We start from the raw sequence: 20606 nt of genomic DNA on the forward strand, positions 1-20606 counted from the left end.
TGCTGAGCACAGAAAGGTGGGATTGTACTCCTCGGCATGCTTATGCTCCACCAGCAACCTGCTAATTGCTGATGCATCAGGGTTTCTAGATGCTTCCTTGCCCTCACATTCCTGAAAACTGCACATAGAGAGCTGTCCCCTACACTGCAGTATGGCTCTTGTAGGGAGAATTCCACACTTATGACCCAAAGTGAGGCCATCTGACTCACATTTCTTACTGTCTTTTGAATTTTACTCTTGGCTTTAGACTTCTCACATAGATCAGTCATAGTACTGATGAGGCTAACATCCCTCTTACCTAAGCACCAACAACTTGCTGTGGTTCCATGTGTTGTGTAATCACTTACCTCAGTTTGGATATTCTGTGAATCTGGGTCCTACTGCAAACTACACTTTGGATAAGTCATGTGGGTTCGGTTGCAGTGATGATGTTTTTGTTTCTGCAATTAAAAAAATTATCATCTGTGGAAGAGTGCCACTCTTCAGATTTCACATTCCAAATTTTTAAAAGTCTTTATTGGGTGGGGCCCTGGGTGGTTCAGTCGGTTAAGCGCCCTACTTCTGCTTGGGTCATGATCATGTGGTTCGTGAGTTTGAGCCCTGTGTCAGGCTCTGTGCTGACAGCTTGGAGCCGGGAACCTGCTTCAGATTCTGTGTCTCCCTCTCTCTGCTGCTCCCCTGCTCACACTCTGTGTTTCTCTCTCTCTCTCTCAATCTCTCTCTCTCTCTCTCTCTAAAAAAATAAACATTAAAAAAAAGTTTTTATTTGGCTACAAAGCAAGGAAAGCTAATATGAGGAATTTTATGGCATTCAAGTGATGAGGTCAGACAAGTAAAAAGACATGGAGATAAACCATTTGTATGTGAGATTTTTTGCTTTGTTCTTGGTGCTGGAGCATAAGATGACAACTTGTCACCAATAAAACTCTATGACATTTCACATCATTTTCGTGCTCATGCCTAGTGCTTTTATTTCACAGATGCAATGAGGGCATCGTGCATATCTGTCAACTCTGCATGGCCTGTTCACATACTGAAAGCAGGATCTGATCCCATATTCTGACTTCAATACCGTGTAGACCTTTATTCTTTAAATCAGTGGTGAGACATAGGATGCAGTTGATTATATATATGGAATTCTTTCCTTGACAAATTTCCTAAAACTTCAAGGCAAACACTTCCCCCAAATCAGTATTTTTGGTATTTAACAATCTCATTGTTATGAAATGAAGCCAGCATGTTTTATCCCTTCTCTGAAACTAAAATTTCCTCACCTAGTCTTGCTAAATGCCCCTCAGGCTTCAGGGTAACGGGGTCTGGTCACACAAGTGATTGACAGACATTTATTTCATGAGTGAATGAAGTTAATTCAGTACAGGCCCAAGTATGCTTACTGAGACAATAATTTTACAGCTTATTATAATTAGCATACATTTAAAACATCTCTTTAGTCATCAAATCAAATAAGATAAGCAATACATCCACCCCAGAATAATATGCTAGATATTAGTCAGGAATTACATTCTTAATCATAGGACGTGGGTTTTCATTAACTAACTGAAGCATAATTAGTTGTCTGTGAACATGTGGCTCATTGATCCCCTGTGCATCTAAAGATAGTGCTTGTGGAGGGCTGGGTCAGGTGGTAGGTTCTGAAATAAGGACCAATAACATCTGAGCAGTCTCCAGCGGTCTCTTCCAGACAGGGCACTAAATAGCATATACACAAATAGACCCAGTCTGCTCCCCTCCTCTGTCCCCTTCTTTCTGAGGAAGATGGGGTGTTTTTTCACTTTTAGACGTGGTGGGGGAGGGCATTGTTACTTTGTACATATTTCCTGCTTTTGAAAACTTTTTGATTAGTTTGTTTTTTGAATCAATGATGCTTTTTCCTTCTTCTGATTCTCCATGGTGTTCTCTAAGGCAGGTACTGAGAAGTGAAATAAATCTACAGAAGTAGAAGTGACCTGGAAAAAATCTTTGATTCAAACACTTTTGTAGTACATTTGTTGATAACAAACACAAAGAAAAACAAAAACAAACAAGCAAACGGATTAAAAAAAAAAACAAAAACAAAAAAACCTTCTGAGAATGAGCAGGAAGGGTATTGTACTATTGTTTTCACTGACCATTATCCAAAGGCAAGATCTCCAGGGAACAGAGCCTGGCATTAGCACTCAGATTAGGAATTCCTTAGTAAGGAGCCTAACTTGTAACTCTCTCCAAAGCCTCTCCAAATAGAGGCTGAAAAAAAAGAGCACTTGTGTAATTTACTTGTATACATGCTCTGGGTCATGCTATCAAGCAGATCAAGAGAATAGAAAAGAGGCACAAACTACTTCAGCTCCCCAGCAAGTTCTGAGAGCTCTCTGTTCAAATCCAGCAAGTCTGTATGTGTTTAAATGGTTGGGCTGTTGTAAGCCTGTTGCCACTTAGATACCACTACCAGCCTTTTATCTTAATGTACATGGGAGATTTAGAAACAGAAACTTTGGGGATTTTATTTGGCAATTAGAACTTGCTTTTCTTGCTTGGACTAAACTTGCTTTACAAGATATTGTCTTCTAGGGGCGCCTAGGCTACTCAGTCGGTTAAGTGTCTGACTCTTGATACCAGCTCAGGTCATGATCCCAGGGTTGTGGGATCAAGCCCCGCATCGGGCTCTAAGCTGACAGTGAGGAGCCTGCTTTGGATTCTCTCTCTCTCTCTCTCTCTCTCTCTCTCTCTCTCTCTGTCTCTCTCTGTCTGCCCCTTCCCTGCTTACTCTCTCTCTCTCAAAATAAATAAACTTAAATATTTTTTAAAAGATATTGTATTCTTTAGGGCTCTTCTGTTTCTATAACTTGACTGGCTTTTGTATGATGGCCATGTACAAAATCATCACTCACGTTAAGTTTTCCACTATGCTGGATCTGCTAATTAGATATTAGGATCTGTGGTATTATAGATTGGCTTAACATCATCTTAATCCAGAAATGCCCTCTTAGGCAGAAATTGATAAAGTAATATATTCTTGCAGACTCATTAACCACAAAATTAGTCTGTTTTCTGAATTAAAAAAAAAAGTTTGGTTCAATTCAGGAGCATTCTGGAAGGCATATATTGGACAAAGTTGACAAAGGTAGAAGTGATTTGATTAAGTAATCTTAGTGGACCATAAACATTTTGTAGAATCGGGCTTGCTAACTCGGTGGTCACCAAAAGGGAAAAATAAGTTACTTGTTCATTCACTCCAGGATTGAAATATGATGAGTTGTTTAGCGTGTGACCCAGTATTTAAATTAGTTTTTCTTTTGTGTTTAGATCCTTCTCTGGAATTAAAGGACTCCAGCTGAAAGTTAACCTCCAACCCAATGACAATTACTTTTTCTACGTGAGAGCCATCAATGCATTTGGGGCAAGCGAGCAGAGTGAAGCTGCCCTCATTTCCACCAGAGGTACTTCTTTTTCATACACACACAGAGAACTATTTCCAAGCATTTCCATTTCTTTCCTTCTAACACCTAGAGAAGACACTGTAGAAGACTACTTCTTAAAGCTCCAACCTCTTGGACTAGGTTCTTGGCATGAGGACCCAACATTGGTTAAAGACCAAGATATTTCTTTTAGATTTCTGGTTTAAGAAGTTCTCAACCTTGGCTACCCATTAGCCATCAGTCAGGGTACTTAAAAAAGACCGATGTTGGGGCCCCACTCATGGAGACTCTGATCTGATTGATCTGGAGATGCATATGGGCTCTGACATGTGTTTTTAATCCCCCCAGATGATTCTTGTTTGGCTCTCAATGTGCTATAATTAGTGGGCATGTTTTGAGTGTGTGTTAGGGACAGTGGGATGGGGATATTCTTATTTTATTACACTGTAAACTCTATGAGCAAGCTTCCAGTCTCATTCTTCTGTTTATTTCTGGTGCCTAGCACATAGTTTGTGCCAATTAATGTTTGTTGAATAAATGAGTGAATAACTCAAGGAAGTGATAAAGCTGTTCAATGACATTTTGGAGAAAATAGCCAAATGATGCCCATAAAAAAATACTTGGCTGTTCTCAATTATTGTGAAAAGTGAGAGATGCAAAGGTGATCATTTTCTTATCTTATCCTCGACCCAAAGATGGCAGAAGATTGAGGGCGGTACATCAAGTGATTTGCTTAACCAGCAAAAACTTGTGCACATGCCTTGTTTGTGATGTGGTCAGGGCCAGCCTGATGTTTACAGGAGAGGACATGAGGGCTGCCTTCCCAGAAATATTTCCCCTCCAGTCCTAATATGGTGCCTGGATCTTCCACTGTTAGAACCACTCCCTCGGCTGACACCAGTGCATCTTCAGACTTTCGTGTGTGCGTGAATCTCCCGAGGAGCCTGAGAAAATGCAGATTTTGGTTCAGGAGGTCGGGACGGGCCTGAGCTTCTGCATTTCTAGCCAGTTTCCAGGTGATGTTGTTGGCCAGAGGAGCACAGTTTGCATAGCAGAGGGAGCTCGACTATGCGAGGCGCACCGCAGCACCAGGTGCAGGCACGTGGTCATTAGCACTCACCCAGGCCTTGTTTGTCATGGATGAGATTTCCAGCTTGTGGATCTGAAGACACTGAGCAGGAGGGCATTTTGATGTCAGGGGAGAGGGAGACTGCAGTCTGAAATGTGGGGCTTGGCCCAGGGACAGCACTTACTATTGTGGTCATCTTATAATCTTATGTTCATAACTGCAATAGGAACCCGATTTCTTCTGTTGCGAGAAACGGCTCATCCTGCCCTGCAGATTTCCTCAAATGGGACAGTGATCAGCTTCGCTGAGAGGAGACGGCTGACAGAGTAAGTTGAGTGTTCTGAGAGGGGTGTCGCCCTGGTGTGGCCTTGCCTGCGCATGTTCTTGGTTTAATGGACATACCTGGGAGTATAGTACCGAATATCATCACGAGCACACCCATACGGTTCGGGTACGGCTCATCACTAGGGAGAAAGTGCCAGTAATTCCTAAGTTGGAGTGTCAGTATTTGTATTGCAAACACAAGCACAGATGGTTTTGCTTAAAACATAGGCTGTTTTCAGGTACCATTTCTGATTTAATGAAAAAAAGAGTCTAGGCTAAATTCTTCTGTTATTTTCAATAGCAGACCAGGTTTTGAAGAGAGGAGAATGACATTTTATTGAGTTTCTGCTTCTGGCCACAGGGAGGACTTTCAGAGTTTCAGACTTTCTTGTCCCTCCCCACCCAGGAGCTCCCAGAAAAAGGAGTACTAAAGAGCCAAAAGCCGAGGGCCCCATGGGGAGACTGATCTGCAATTTGCTTGCGATCTCTCACTGTCATTGTGAGGGGCAAATGGTCAAATGGGAGAAAGTATGTGAAGGCTTTTGAAAAGTGTAAAACATGTGAGACACAGGCAGCTGTTGGCGTGGATGTGCCTCCCACATGGCTGCCGGCAAGCCCTCAGTCCCTCACTGTGGCTGCCAGCAATGACCTGTGTGGTTTTCCCTTCTGGTTGCTGTTCACCGTATTCACTACGGCGCATGGCCCAGCTCAAGTGCTAGCTGCTCCTGGAAGTCTTCTCTGGGCCCCAGCACCCTTTGATCTTACCTGTGAAAAGGTCTGAGCGCAGGTGGATTGTTTGTTAGCCAGTCTGTCTTGAATAATCCTCAAGGAGCAGCCCTGTATTCTGCATCTTTGAATTCCCAGAATCTAGCATGGGGCCTGGAATGTTGTAGGTGCTAAAAAATACACAAATAAGTGAATTCAGAGGAAAAAAAAGATTTAAGAAATAGATTGGGCTTTTCTGTCTTTTTCTGATTTTTCAAAAAATCAAAAAGAAAAGAAATAGACTGGAAGTTGGTTAGAGTTCATAGATGGTAACTGATGGTAACTGTAATGTATTTCATAGACCTTTATTTATTATTAACCTGAAAATTAGCTCATAAATATCAGGCAGCTAGGCTTTGCTCAGAGAGCAAAGGCCTGCCAGTATCCACCTCTTTGAAAGGAGGTTGTTGGGTAAAGACACGAGAAAGTGAAATACATTCCTTTGCATTAATCATTTTCTCATCTGTTAAAAAGGAGAGGGTGCTGACTGAATATTAACACTGCTTAAATTAAAAATGCTTCCTTGCTGTCTCAGCCATTTCAAAGCAGGATTGAGTACTTCATGCAAACAAGGTCACCCATCAGCAGTTGAAAGTGCTTGGGTTCATTTCACGGTGCCCGTTACAAAAATAGCTAAGGTGAGACAAAAGACCTTTCAACAACCTCTCAGGTGCCCCTACTACAATCCAAAGAGGCCAGAGTCCCAAAGACTGTTGACCACAGCTTCTACAAAGCACACTCATCACTCCTGATCAGTTCTACACTCTGCTCTGGCCTCACCGGCTGTCTTGCCGTTTAAGAGCTGCACCTCATTTGGTCTCTGTGCCCAGTAAGGCCAGCAAACACCAGAACTCATTGTTAAAGAAGATTTTGGAGACTCCTCCCCTACCTCCTCCTACTTTTCTTCGTCTTCTCTTGATGTTTTGGAAAAAAACTTTGCAAGTTATGTTCTCTTGGACCTCCCCACCTTCCTCCCTTGTATTTCCTCACTCTCCCTGAAAACAGAGATGGTGCCATGTCTTTTTTTCCCCTGCCATTATTCTAATTATTTCCTGGCTCTTAGCTTCTTCAAGAGATGCAGTATACTATACATGCATGGTGTATGTGGCAGCAGAAATTTATTGAATGTATGTTGAAAATTTGTGCAGTTCTGTGGCAATGAGCTGAAAGTTGGGGGCACAATGGACAACAAATGTCTCTAGTCAAATTCCAGCAGTTTCCAAGGATAGAATCCTGCCTAAACTGTGTGCAACTGTGTGAATGTGGATGTTTAGGAGATCAAAGCTGGTGATACCTGTGCTAGGTTTAAGTGATCCACTTTGTCTGCAGAATCCCCTCAGTACTGGGTGAGGAGCTGCCTGCCTGTGGCCAGCATTACTGGGAAACCACAGTCACAGACTGCCCAGCTTACCGACTTGGCATCTGCTCCCGTTCAGCTGTGCAGGCTGGTACCCTGGGACAAGGGGAGACTTCGTGGTACATGCACTGCTCTGAGCCACAGAGGTAAGCTGGAGCCTTGCTTCCCTTCTTGGTCAAAGTGTCATGAGTTAATGTGTAGGCAGAGGTCTCTGAGGCACCTAACAAATAGTATCCTACTTCTCTGTCCAAGTCTGAGCCGACAAAGAAAGAAAACAAAAGAGTCAAACATATGAAGACTAAACTGTTAGTCTGATTACTGAGGAAGCCAACTTTAGTGAATGTGATTCATACCTGAGGGAAAGGAGATTGCTTACATTGAACCCTATTAATAGATTTCACCCAGCCATGCCACCTTCCCCACCCTGCATGGCAGAGTTCGTTCCTGGAGAAACAAAAAAGGAAGTATGTTTCATCAGTCAGCTCATTCTCCAAAGATAGTGAGGAGAGACCTCTATGCCTCGCATGGCCAATTTCTCCTTCTAAACTCACCTGAGGGTGGAGGAGGTGACAAGGGTAGTACTAAAAAGCTTCCTCCCCAGAGAAATCAACAGGAGTGAGAAAAGAAGTGAGTCCCCGATACCCCTCTCATTGGTCCATATCAGGAATTGGCAAACTATACACTATAGGTCAAATAGGACCACTGCCTGTTTTTGTAAAATTTTACTGATAGTATTATTGGAATACAGTCATGCTCATTGGTTTACATATTGTCTGTGGCTACTTTTGCATGTCAATGGCAGAGCTGACTAGTCATAACAGCAACCAGTGACCCCCAAAGCCTAAAATATTTACTATGTGGCTCTTTACAGAAAAAGTTTGCTAACTGTATTAGTTGTAGTTTTGTTTGGTTGGTTACTATGTAAACACCATAACCTGTGTTAGTCTCAGAGAGATGAGGCAAGCATGGAATGATCTGAATATGCTCACAGGGTGGTCTTTATTAGAAACCTGACTTTAGTCCTGGCCCCATCCTTGATTAGCCTCCTGTTGGCTACTCACCAGGAGTCAGTGAACCCTTTGAGCATACCTAATAGACCTCATCTATCTTGTCAAGGGACAGGGATGCCTGGTCTGCTACATTTTTGGGTTGTGAGGATCACATGAAGTCAGGTACAGGGGAGAGTCTTGAAATTGTAAAGTATCAGGAAAATGTGAGGCATTATTCAAATGTAATGCTTTAAAAAGGAAGCCTTCAGAGCTCACAAGTTCCCAGAAAAAGGCCCACAGATTGGGATTTTGCATATCTCTGGCTGCACATTCCTCCCTGTATCCTATTTGACAGAGTTTGATTTTCTGACATGGTTCATAAGGACACTATCTCCAAGAGCTATTTAAAGTCACATTTCATCAAGTCAGAGCAATTATGATAATTGATGTTCATTGCTGTGCAATGCTTAAGGGCCTAGCCCCTGCCTGGAGTTTAAAATCTCTCAAACCCAGAAATTATAATGAGTAGATTTAGAGCTGGAACCAGATATTGATTTCATGAACCAGATATTGATTTCGTGAAAATTTCCTTAGGCACTTGAATCTTTTTATTTATTTATTTATTTATTTATTTATTTTTTAACATTTTGAAAAAGTTTATTTATTTTGAAAGAGAGAGAGAGAGAGAACATGAGCTAGGGAGGGGCACAGAGAGAGAGAGAGAGAGAGATCTCAAGCAGGCTCTGCAGGGTCAGCATGGGCCTGATGCAGGGCTTGAACTTAACTAATTGTGAAATCATGACCTGAGCTGAAATCAAGAGTCAGATGCTTCACTAACTGAGCCACCCAGGCGCCCCAACACTCGAATCTTTGAAACCCCAAAGCCATAGATTAGCCTCCAGTAACAAATTTCTAGACTCTAGAAAACAGAATTGTATCTTGTCAACAGGTTCAACAAGTTTGGTCTTGGGCTCTTTCAGGCCCAGGGTAGGCTCTGTGGGTTCCGGGAGGAAGAGTGTGCCCGTCTGTATGGTCACAGCACAGAGAGGTCAAGCCTTGAGTGCCTTCATTTCATGTTTCAAATAGAGCACCCCACCTTAAGGCACTGTGATAACCACTGTGGCAGACCCCTCTCTGTTTCACTTTTCTGGCTTCATGATTTTAAACCAAACTGTATTACTGTTGATACTGCTTGGGTAGAATCTAAGGTTTAAGATATTATAGGTGGAAAGGAGAAATGGAGAGGGTCTGAGGACATAGAATCAACTGGACTTCTTCCTGCCCACTCCTAAACTTTCTCCCCTAGTTCACAGCCTTTTCACCTCCTCCACCACGGCTACCATGCCTGTACCTTCCAGGGCGAGGTCTGCACCCATGCCACACTATCCTGTGTGTTGCAACTGGCAAATATTTCTAGAATATCATTTCCATCATGTCCCTTGTGTTTTTGCTCAAAAATCTACAAACATCTACAGTTTGTAGATGGGACCACAGTCAAGACAGGAATCCAGGAATAATATGACCAGGAAGGGGGAAGGATGAGGAGACCCAAGGGGAGTAAACCATCACGACCAAAAGGGGCTGGACTCAGTCTTGGCCAGTAGTGAGATTCACAGAGGTGGGCCCACCGGGACGTGGGAGCCCCAGTAGAGCAGTTCCAGAGTTACACGGGTATCTAGAATCAAGTTTCGATCTTTGTTCGAAAGACACCAGCAGTCCCAAGAAGGGGCAGGCAAAAGCTGGGCAGGGAAGAGGGCTCCAGGCAGACAGGCTTGGTTTCAGGCCAGAGTGGAAGCTAGAGAAGGAACTGATATGCTGGATAGGAAATGGAGGTGGAAGCAGGGCAGGGCAGGGCAGGGCAGATTCCAGGCCCTGCAGAACTGGTGGAGCCAAGGCTTTGAGGAATGTCTCTCCCTCCTTGGCCTCTATGGACTAGCTCAGGGACTGACTGGGGCTGGGCCTCTGAGCACCAGGGGCCTTCTAAGCATGACTTGGGGAAAATAGCTCAGTAGGGCATTCAGAACTCTCTAGACCAGTGGTGTGCAATCAAAAATTCTATGAAGATAGAAAAATGGTGTCACAGATGGCTTTTGAACACTTGTAATATGGCTACGAGGACTGCAGAATTGGACATTGAATTTTATATCATTTTAATTTTAATTTAAGTGGCCACATGTGGCTAGTGGCAATTGTGATGGACAGGGCAGGTCTAGTGTCTGGCCCCTGACTTTACTTATTCATGTAATATCCTCACAGTCACTCACATGTCCTCTCCGAACCTGTCGGACAGATGGTGCTGTTCTCTATGACCAATGGGCTTATTCTGCCACCTCGTCATTGCTTCTGCTGTCCCTGCTGGTTGGATCCCCTTCCTCTTTCCCACCTATGTCCGGTTCCAACTGTTCCTTTTTGCTGAATATGAGCTCATCTGCTCCCAAAGCCTTCTGTAAGAGTCCCAGCCTATGCTGCTGTTCCCAGTCACTGCCACTTGCAACCTTGGTCTTCTCTGTGGCTTCCAGGGCTTCCTGAGATTCTTATTGTTCTGTCAGATCTCTCACTGGCAAGACATTGAAAAGGTCCTTTATCACTGTGTACGCCTTGCTTACTTTCACATCCCCGTGAACCTCTGCCGTCTCACATGGTGTTTATTCTGCAGGGAAGTTGCTAGCTTCCCATTCCCAAAACACACCTGTACTCAAGTTTCTGGGCCCTTAACACTGACGTCATAGGCCTTAAGGGTCCTTGGCTTTCTCTGCCACACCAGTGCCGCTGTGCTTCCACTCCTCAGACCATCCCCACTGATCTGTCCCTCATCGCTTCTATCTCATTTTTTCCCTTCTCCCACTTTCAGGGCCCCAGCCTCTGCTTCTAAGACTCCCAGGAGAAAACACCAAACTTGGGTTACTTTTTGCCCAGAGCAATTTAGCCTCTTCTGTTGAGCGATTTCCCCTTCCTAGCCTGCTCTTGAACCTGTCCTTTCACAACCAAACAGGTCCATTAAATGTGTGTATAAACACTACCAATCTCTGCCCTGAGACGGAGCCTCACCCATAGCCCACTTTTAAGTGATCAACAGAGTTTTCCTCCCTGGTCAGGAGGGTCTGGGTTCCCCAAGGGCAAGGACAGTACTCTGTGGTCCTTCGTAGCCCCCAGAGGGCCTAGTAAAGTGCTGGACTCACAGACATGCCCAGTGAATACTTGTTGAATTTATTTGAATTTATTTGAATTGAAGAGAGAAATTAGAGGCAACACACCTGAGCTGCAAGGCTGCAAAAAAACATTCAGAAGATAAAAAGGAAAGTTGGTCTGGGGCAGGGGGGGCATATACAAAGGATGAAGTTGGGCAAAAATAATGAAATTTTTCTTAAACTTCATAAAGGCCCTTATGTAAGTTACTTAAAGAATTTTTAAGCTGTAAAAGTAATACAGTTTATGGAAGGCAAGCCTGCAGTACTTTTAAAAATACATGGCAGCCTCAAAGGAGTTTTATTCAAAAGAATGACACCATGAATGCGGTAGTTAAAACATGTGGGCAGCTGGGAAAGAATTAGAATGTTGAGAAAAATCACAAGGGAGGCATATGCTGGTTATTCTGGGACCGCCTCCTAATGTAGAAGGAGCAAAATTATTAAAAGTGTTTGTCTGTTGAGATGAGCTATGCATTTTAGCATCTAGGAGGGATCTGGTTAAAGGAATTGGGATAACATTGTTGCAACTCACTGTGTAGTGAAATTAATATCTGAAAAATTAGTTATCACCAAGTGATCTTCTTCACCATGGTCTTTCAAGATTTCTAGTTTTTAATTCCCCATTCTGTTTCATTTCAGATATACATTCTTCTACAGTGGCATTGTGAGCGATGTGCATGTGACTGAGCATCCTGCCAGGGTGGGCATTCTGTTGGACTACAATAACCAGAGGCTTCTCTTCATTAATGCTGAAAGTGGACAGTTGCTCTTCATCATCAGGCACAGGTTTAATGAGGGTGTTCACCCTGCCTTTGCCCTGGAGAAACCTGGAAAATGTACTTTGCACCTGGGGATTGAGCCCCCAGATTCTGCAAGGCACAAGTGATTGTTGGCTTTCAGAGTTTGCAAGAAGAATAATTCAAATTTTGGGGGTCTATTGTTCTTTCCCTTGGGTGCTATATATTCAAAACGTCTCCCATACATTCACACTAATGATAGCTACATGCACAGTGATCAGCACGTGAGCAAAACCACCAAGGAAACCTTGACTTTCTAGGTAGCGTTTGAGTAAAGACGATGGAAAAACAACTTCTACCCTTTGCTTTATGTATGTTTGCGTTCTCCCCTAAACTAAAAGAATTTATACCTGATTTGGGCACCAGAATAGAGAAGTGGTCTTCCACCTGTTTTATCTGTGATGGACAGACAGGATATCCTTCTCTGACAAGAAACATGGGCTTTTTCCATAAGAAAGATGTCACCTCACTCCATTAACGGATGTTGGATTCTAATCATTGGAGAAGGAGTTTTAATTGTTCACAGCTGATAACGAACTCTTTTGTAATAATATGTACTGTAGGACATAAGTCTCTTTTCCCTGAAATTTTAAATGTAGACAAGAGCTAGGTATTAGAAATTTCCATTTGCTAAATAAATGGCTAGAGTCTATAAAACAAAACCTGTTATATGAACTTATTATATATAACTTATGAGCCCTGCATCTCTGGACTGGGACAGACGGCCAAGTAAATGACCATCACGCTTCAGTGGGTTGTGTCACGACTAACTTTCACATAAGAATTTTACATGCGTCTTTTAAAATCTGAACACTTTTATCCCATAGTTACAGTCAACTACAGGAAGCTGGGAATCTCTTTTTGCCAAAATGAAATAGTTGGTCATTTTTAGATACTATATTGAAATCTCTCGAATTCTTCCTAAAATATGTGTGCCAAGTTGATAAATCTAGAAGGCATTTTGAGATGATTGCTCTTGTTTTCAATAATGTAAATACTTTGATCTTATTTATAGATTTTTTAAATTATGAATTCATTTCTTTCTTTTCTTGTAATTAGGAAATCATATCCTACTTTTGAGATCTGTTCTACATTCTCTTGATTCACAGCTAGAAAATCCAAACTGGATCTGTAACTGCATTGGTAGAGCCCCTCCAAAGCCATCACAACTCTGTTTTAAAATGAGAGCAGCTACGGGCAAAGTGGATACTTAGTGAAATAGAAGGAACAATGTACTGCTTTGTTGAGAATGTTCTCTTCACTTTTGTCAAGACTTAAAAGTGTTACCATCAGGTTCTGACTCATCAGCAACCCATGGGCATTATTACTTTTTTGGTGAGAATGTCATGTAATTAAAAACAGGAACAGTAGTAGCAACCACATGAATTTTAGAATTTGTCTCAGCTTGGGTTCTTCCAAAAGTAGACCTGGAGATAAAGATGCAGGGCTGGTTGTTTACACAGGAAGGAATTCTGGGAAGCACACAGGAGGAAGTGGGGAAAGTAAGACAGGAAGGGGGAAGAGCCAATAAAGGACATGTTTTATGAGTGGGTATTGCCACTCTGAGCAACTGGGGCTCACTTGTGCTGGTGGCACCCTGGAAACCACCCAGAACATTCCAGAAGCTGGCATTTAACCACTCTGTCCAATCCCTGTTGGTTGAGGGTTGATCCACGGGGCATTAGGTTCCCATCCACTGCCCCCCCCACCCCCGCTTTTCCAGGTGTGTTCCTTGCAAACTCCTGCAGTCTCCAGAAAGCCCTCAGACAAAGGAAATGAGAAAGAAAGTCATCTCATGCAGAATTGTCACCAGACAACTCCCTAATGGAGCTGTTGGTACACTCAAGTGCGCTGGGGGTGAGTTGGAGGTAAATGGGACAGGGCACCAGCAGCATCTGCCATCAAGTTGGCAGCTCTGGTATGAAGGGGAGAGTTAGAATAATGGGAAGAACTAAGGTTGAAGCTTGATTCAGCTCCTTCCAGGTTTTAACTCAAATTCTTTAGTTATGTCTTTCTCTTGGGATAATTGTAAACATCAGATTAAACAAGCATGTGAAATGTCACAGCATTTTGTAGTTTGTAAAACATCCAGACAAGGGACTTCAGAGATCCTCTTTAAATTTTTTTTTTTTTTTTCAACGTTTGTTTATTTTTGGGACAGAGAGAGACAGAGCATGAACGGGGGAGGGGCAGAGAGAGAGGGAGACACAGAATCGGAAACAGGCTCCCGGCTCTGAGCCATCAGCCCAGAGCCCGACGCGGGGCTCGAACTCACGGACCGCGAGATCGTGACCTGGCTGAAGTCGGACGCTTAACCGACTGCGCCACCCAGGCGCCCCCAGAGATCCTCTTTAAAGCCAATCCTCCATCACGTCCCGTGAGTGGTCCTCCCATATCTGACTCCATGTGTGTGGTGGAAGATAGGACTCTGGGCTCAGAAGGTCCATGTTTCAGCTGCCTCCATCTGTTGACTGATAGATTTCCAGTGGGTGGGTTTCTACGGAATTATTCCAGTGGAGACAAGCAAAGTGAAGTTAACGCCTTTTCCTTACATCCTCAAGCAATTCCTTCCTCCTGGCCCTTGTTTTGAGTTCATTTTTCCTTCTTTTTGTCCTTCCCACTCACATAACACAAACCCTCAGAGCAAAGAAAGGAAGTCAGCAAATTTTGTCAAAATTGCTCCTCTGCAAATCTGTCAATGGTACTTACTAGTTTAATAACATGCAGAGCTCATACCTCATCTCTTTTAATCTTCATCAGGACCTTGCACAGTAAAAATCACTGCCATTTCATAGATGAGGAAACCAGTCTCAGAGCAGTTAAATAACTAGTTCACACTCACAGCCGGCAGGTGGCAGAGTGTGGATTTAGATACAGCTCAAATCCTGAGCCAGGAGGATAAAAAGATGTTTCATTTTGTATCAGAGACCATGTTTTCCATATATATGTGATTTGTGAAAATTACATGTGTGTGTATATACATACACACTCTCCCCCATACACCTGTACATATGCAGGCAGACATTCATACATAAATATTTTCTTCCCTCCTGAACTCACTTCCTTCCCAAATGTCAGTTTTGTTGTTGATGCTGTCTTGGGTTTACCTTTGATTCCTTCTTCAGTACCGATGACCTTAATTAGGATTCCAAAGAGTCGGTAACATCTTATTTGTGAAGAAAAGACTTTAATTCGTGAAACCACAATGCTTCCTCTCAGAGGTATAGGGCCAAAATAAAGGAGTTTTGGGAAAAAGAAGAAGAAATGAGGGTTAACACTGTGGTCCTTCTTTGTTTGCATACACACCTGCACAACCCTGGACAGGTACGTTCTTGGTCGAAGATGGAAGGATTTTTCTACTGAAGCAAATCAAAATGCATTCCTGCTGTTTTTTCTGGAGATGCTTCCATAACGTGCAACAGAACTGAAGTATCTTACTTCATCATACCCACTTACAAAATTGTGTGCCTTAAGCACCAAACACTAACACTCTCCTGTCAGAAGCATCCTTCAGGCTCCAGAGTGGCCTGTGTTGGAAGTCACTTCTTACCTTTACTGTGTTAATTACCCACCAATGATCTCAAGTGTTCAACTGCTGAAAGGACTCACAGGACTCAGTTCATATTCAACGAAGAGCTTCGTCACAGGCAAAAGATATAGTACAGCTGCACAGAGGAATGTTAGGCCATCAAGGGGTTCTGGTATCTCAAGTGCAGCCTTGTTTGTGCTCCCACCATTGGGTTACGCATTCTGTCCAAAGTCTCCAGGCCTCAAACCACCACCAGTGTGCATGTGAGGCATTGTGATACCAGGAAGCCCAAGTTTTGTTTCTGGTGGTGTTGGGCCAGTGAACTGGTCACATAGGCACTTTCCAGATATACAACTAGGCCTAACTGTTGAGCCTTACTCCTCTGCCTCCTTCAGCCTCCACCAAAACCAATGCAAATCATCAATCTGTTGATTGTTACTGAATGATACTATCATTCTGCAGCAAAACAACTGGTGGTTGTTGAATCATGGTTCCAGAATCTCACTTTTTTTTAATGTTTGTTTATTTTTGAGAGAGAGAGCACAAGCTGGGGAGGGGCAGAGGGAGAGGGAGACATAGAATCTGAAGCAGGCTCCAGGCTCTAAGCTGTCAGCACAGAGCCTGACGTGGGCTTGAACTCACGAATTGCGAGGTCATGACCTGAGCCAAATGCTTAACCGACTGAGCCACCCAGGCACTCCATTTATTTTTAGTTAATAGATCTCATGACCATGTCCAAGGGTCAGTAGCTTTGTGGATATGCATGTGATCAATTAAGACTAGCAAAAATAAGCCCATGCTGGGCACTTACTGTCCTGTGTCCCTGAGCTCAACTGCTGGGGAGTGTTTGAAGAGTAATAATAGTAAGAACTGAGTCCATCCGCTCATGTCCCTGATATGGTGATTGCCAGAGTGATCCCAAGCACATCCCTGAGTTGAATGACACGGGTGCTGAGTTCCAGTCCCCTTTATAAAGTGCAGGAGGGAACACGCTTTCTGGGCTGCTTTCTGAAGAGGAGATCAACACCTTTCCTTTTTCCTTAGTATCCTCAAAGTGTTTGTGATTGTGTCCCTCTTGGTGCTTCTGTTTTGGTTGTAAATGAACTCCTTTTCTATGCTGAGTTTGTTTTTTGCAAGTGATATCAATAATTTCAAATCCCAAAACAGTATATGAACTACAGTTTCAGAATAGATGGGGGATTAAGAATGTCTAACTTGGAGCAAAGATGATTAGGGAAGGAGGTAAGATATCTTTAAAGGTTTGAAGAGTTATCTCTAAGAGGAATAAAGCTTACTTTGATTTTTATACTAGGACTGGTGGGGAGTCCCAAGGTTGACGAATTTGGTTCAAAAGATGGAAGAACGCCCATCAGTGATGATTGGCTCAGGGACATGCTGCTTAGCAGTAATGAGCACTCAGGATGAATGATCAATTGCCGGAAATATTAAAGATTTGGGTTCTAGATTCGTGGTTTTGAAACTGTGTTCCTGAAGTGCTGGGATTCCACAGACTTGCCTGATGGCCACTGTGGGATCCAACAGGAAAACCGAGTGGGCATAAATTCTGACCCCTGTCCTATTTCATCACGGCAGCTCAATATTAATCTGTTTTACACATTGGGTTTCATATAATAATTCATTTGATGAAAAGATTTCCATGAGTAAGTAAAGTTGGAAAAGTAGATAACCATTGAGGTTCAAGTCTGAATTCTGTGATGCAGGATGACCCAAAAGTCCTTAAATCCTCCATTCTTTCAGAGTACCTTTTACTTTACTATCCAATACTGATATCATATGGACTTAAAGAAATTGTTTCCTATCCCAAATTTCCAAGAACTTCTATAGATGATTACATTCTCCTGGTTGACATTGCTGACCTCCTGCTTCTGCGTTCTTCTCCATGACCTCTAGCTACCTCACCACTACATCTTCATCCTTCCTTCGTCCTATTTGATCATCCCGAAACATTGACACAGTGCTCCATTGATTCCTTAAGGCAGTGCTAACACAAGGCTAAAGCTGGTAGTGGTTAACACAGCTTTTGCTCAAGAGTTGGGTTTAGTGAGGGAAATTTCTTCATAGATCATGAAACAAAGTAAAGCTGAATGTGAGGCATCTAACAGTGCTAGGAGCCCCTTTTGATCTCTTCTCCAGCTCGGTCTTCCAGCCACACTGAACAGACTAACCTCTCCATGCTACTTTATTCTTTAAGTTTCTAGATTCTGCTCAAACTGTTTTTTTTTTGTTTGTTTGTTTGTTTGTTTGTTTTTACTATCAGCTTGCAAGGAAGCTGAAAATGTCAAAATACAAAAGCCTCTCTTACCAATATAGACATTTTGTATAATAGAATGAGAGAAAATTTTTCCCTCCTACCTCAGCCTCTTCCATTCTGCCCAGATTCTAGGCCTCTCTCTTTGCAGAACTAAAAAGGCCACTAAATCAATTCTCTAAACCAAAGAACACTCATTTCCCCAGAGTGCATTTGGCCATTACCCCTCAGAATGGTTTTAGAATTCCCTTAGTGTCTGCCCTTTAGTAGATTTGTGTAGAACTAGGTAATGTTTGAAAGTTCTTTCTCAACCTAACTGGAGCGCCCAGACTTTGTGGTGGACTTCCTGGCACTGTGGAGGACTTTACTGCATGTTAGGCACTTCAGGAAGAATGACACCCTTCTAGAGTCAACATATTATTTGAGGATTTGATAACTTCAGAGGCAGTGGGTAATTAGGACAAAGGAAAATGGGGAAGGAGAAGCATAATTCATTAATTAATTCATTCAACACATGTTTATTGAGTACTTACAATGGGCTGGGCACTCTTCTAGGCCCTAAGGAAATGATAGTTATCAGATCAGACAAAATCCCTGCTTTCAAGGAGCTTATATTCTAGTGGAGGAAGACAGACAATAAATAGATATATAGCCTGTCAATGGGGAATAAGAACCAGGAAAAAATAAGAGTAAGAGAATAAAAAGTAATAAGAGGTAGAGGCTGCTATGTATTTTAGGTATGATGGAAATATCTCTGATAGGATGATATTTTAGTAAAGACCTGAAGGAAATGATGGGGTGAGCCACATGTATGTCCTCGGGAGAAGAGTATTCCACACAGAGGAACAGCAAGTGTAGAAGTCCTGAGGCAGGAGTATGGGGGTGTTGGAAGACCATTGAGGCCATGAAGGCCGGAGTGGAATAGCAAGGGAGAGAGAATGCTATGAATACAGTCAGAGAGGAGCTGGGAGCAAGTCCATAATGACCTTAACAGCCAAATAAGGACTTTTTGTTTTATTCTAGATGAGTTTACAAGAAGTAACAGGTATGGAGAGTAGACACAACGGCAGTCTCAAAGAATTGGCTTTTCATGTGCTTGGGTATTATGTTTTTTAACATTAAATGGAAGATTTCATGAAGGCCCCCTGAGCTGGCCTTTGCCAACTCTCAGCTCCCGCAGAGAAAGTGCTTGGTGTAGGTAGAAGAAAAGGTGGTTTTTGTTTTTTGTCTCCTCCCCAGCTCTTCCCAGGAATCCTATGGCCCTACTCACTTTCTATTTCAGGGGAGCAGCCCCTGCTGACTGGTTGCCATTAGGACCATCTAGCCCAGAACTGTGGAGGGTGGGGCGGAACTGCTATCATAGCTGGGCTGACATTGTGCTGAACAGAGTCTCCTCACCCTTAATGACAGGTTGGCAACCATCCAAGATGGAGAAATATAAGCACATTTGAAGGAAATGTTTCACATCTTTTCAACGGCATGATTTTTCAGTTACAGAGAAGGTGAAGTAATGATGTCATCTAGGGAGGTTGCCTGCCAAACAGGCCCTCATAGGTGTGTATGTGAGTGTGTTTGTGTGTGCATCTGCATGTTGTAAATATTTCATATGTGTAATTGTGTGTATATGTGTGTATGTGTGTGTGTGTGTGTGCATGTGTGTGTCTTAGCAGGGGTGTGTGTGTGGCCAGAAGTGTCATTACAATTCAGAGCTTGCTTTCCCATTGAAGATCCAGGAACTGGATTTATCAGAGCTCCCAAGGGTTGTTAGGTTCAGAGGGACTCACCCACATTAATCAAGCCCACAAAAGACTTATTAAGTAATTTAGAACACCATTTGCTTAATTTATAGTGAGAAATCAAATTATCAAAGGGACTGATGACCACATCTCTACTGGTCACAGGATTCTCTCTCTAGGCCCCTGAGGAGAATTAACATATTTCCCCCCCAGGGAAGCCCTATGACACTCAAAAGATTGTTTGGTGATCAAGGCAAATTATGTGAATGATCTTAATGACCAGCATTATTAAACTGCCATGACGAGCCACGGGCCCAAACATTTGGGTTTACTGCTCTAAGTACTTTCTCTCTGCATTAGCACTGGGCTTCCTTAAATCCTGTCCTTCGAGGGTTATTCAGTCCAGTTGCTTACATTACCATTAAGAAAAAATGTTGCCTTAAGACCATTTCCCAGGCTATAGATTTTTTTTCTTCATTTGGTAAATAATTGATTCGATTTTTAAGCCCTGTTCCTCCTCCTTTTGATCTGAAGAATATCATGCCTGTTACGATGACTGTTGCAGATGATAGAACATTATCTATTACATAAAGATCTTACTAATTTAACACAAGGAAACCACACTTGCAAATTCTTCTGTGGCATCTCACTATCTCTCTCATGGGTTGAATGCATGTGGGAGGAGGACATTCATTCAAGGATTTGTTGTCACTGATGAGAAAGAGTGGTTGAGAACACACATCCGGGAATCATGGAGATGGAGCTCTGTACCTTCATAGCAAGTTGGGCAAACTGTTCCACCTCTTACAGAGTCCTCATAGTAAGACAGGAATAGTACCAGTTATTATGTCATAAGGTTGCTTATACACTCATTTGAGGACTAATTAAGTACCAAGCACTGCTCTAGGTACCAGGGAGCCAGCAGTGATCAACCATTGCTGCCCTCTGGAAATTTGCATTCAAATGAGAGGAATGACACACAGTACAAGAGATAAGTAAGTACACTGTTTAGTTTCAGAAAGTGATCAGTGCTATACAGAAAAATAAAGCACGGAAGGGTTGTTGTGACATGTAAGTGAAAGAATGTATGTAAAGTCCTTAGAATGCCTGACCTATAATAATAGCAAAAACTTTAGCTGTTACCAATTGAGCTGTACCGCAGGGACT

At 42.7% G+C, this 20606-nt stretch overlaps 1 protein-coding gene across 1 annotated transcript in view; it reads left to right on the top strand.

The window, feature by feature from the left end:
* CMYA5 (cardiomyopathy associated 5) overlaps positions 1 to 11994 on the top strand; it is an 89451-nt gene extending 77457 nt beyond the window's left edge. Inside the window, exons 11-14 of the mRNA XM_047070448.1 lie at positions 3304 to 3437; positions 4712 to 4811; positions 6904 to 7077; positions 11748 to 11994. Of these exons, the coding sequence (XP_046926404.1) occupies positions 3304 to 3437; positions 4712 to 4811; positions 6904 to 7077; positions 11748 to 11994 (655 nt within the window). The remainder of the gene's footprint in view (positions 1 to 3303; positions 3438 to 4711; positions 4812 to 6903; positions 7078 to 11747) is intronic.
* The last annotated feature ends 8612 nt before the right edge of the window (positions 11995 to 20606 follow it).

Source organism: Lynx rufus, unplaced genomic scaffold (assembly GCF_022079265.1).
Source record: "Lynx rufus isolate CCGP_SWC_20201006 ecotype Redwood Valley unplaced genomic scaffold, mLynRuf1.p SCAF_1, whole genome shotgun sequence".
Classification (NCBI taxonomy): Eukaryota; Metazoa; Chordata; class Mammalia; order Carnivora; family Felidae; genus Lynx; species Lynx rufus.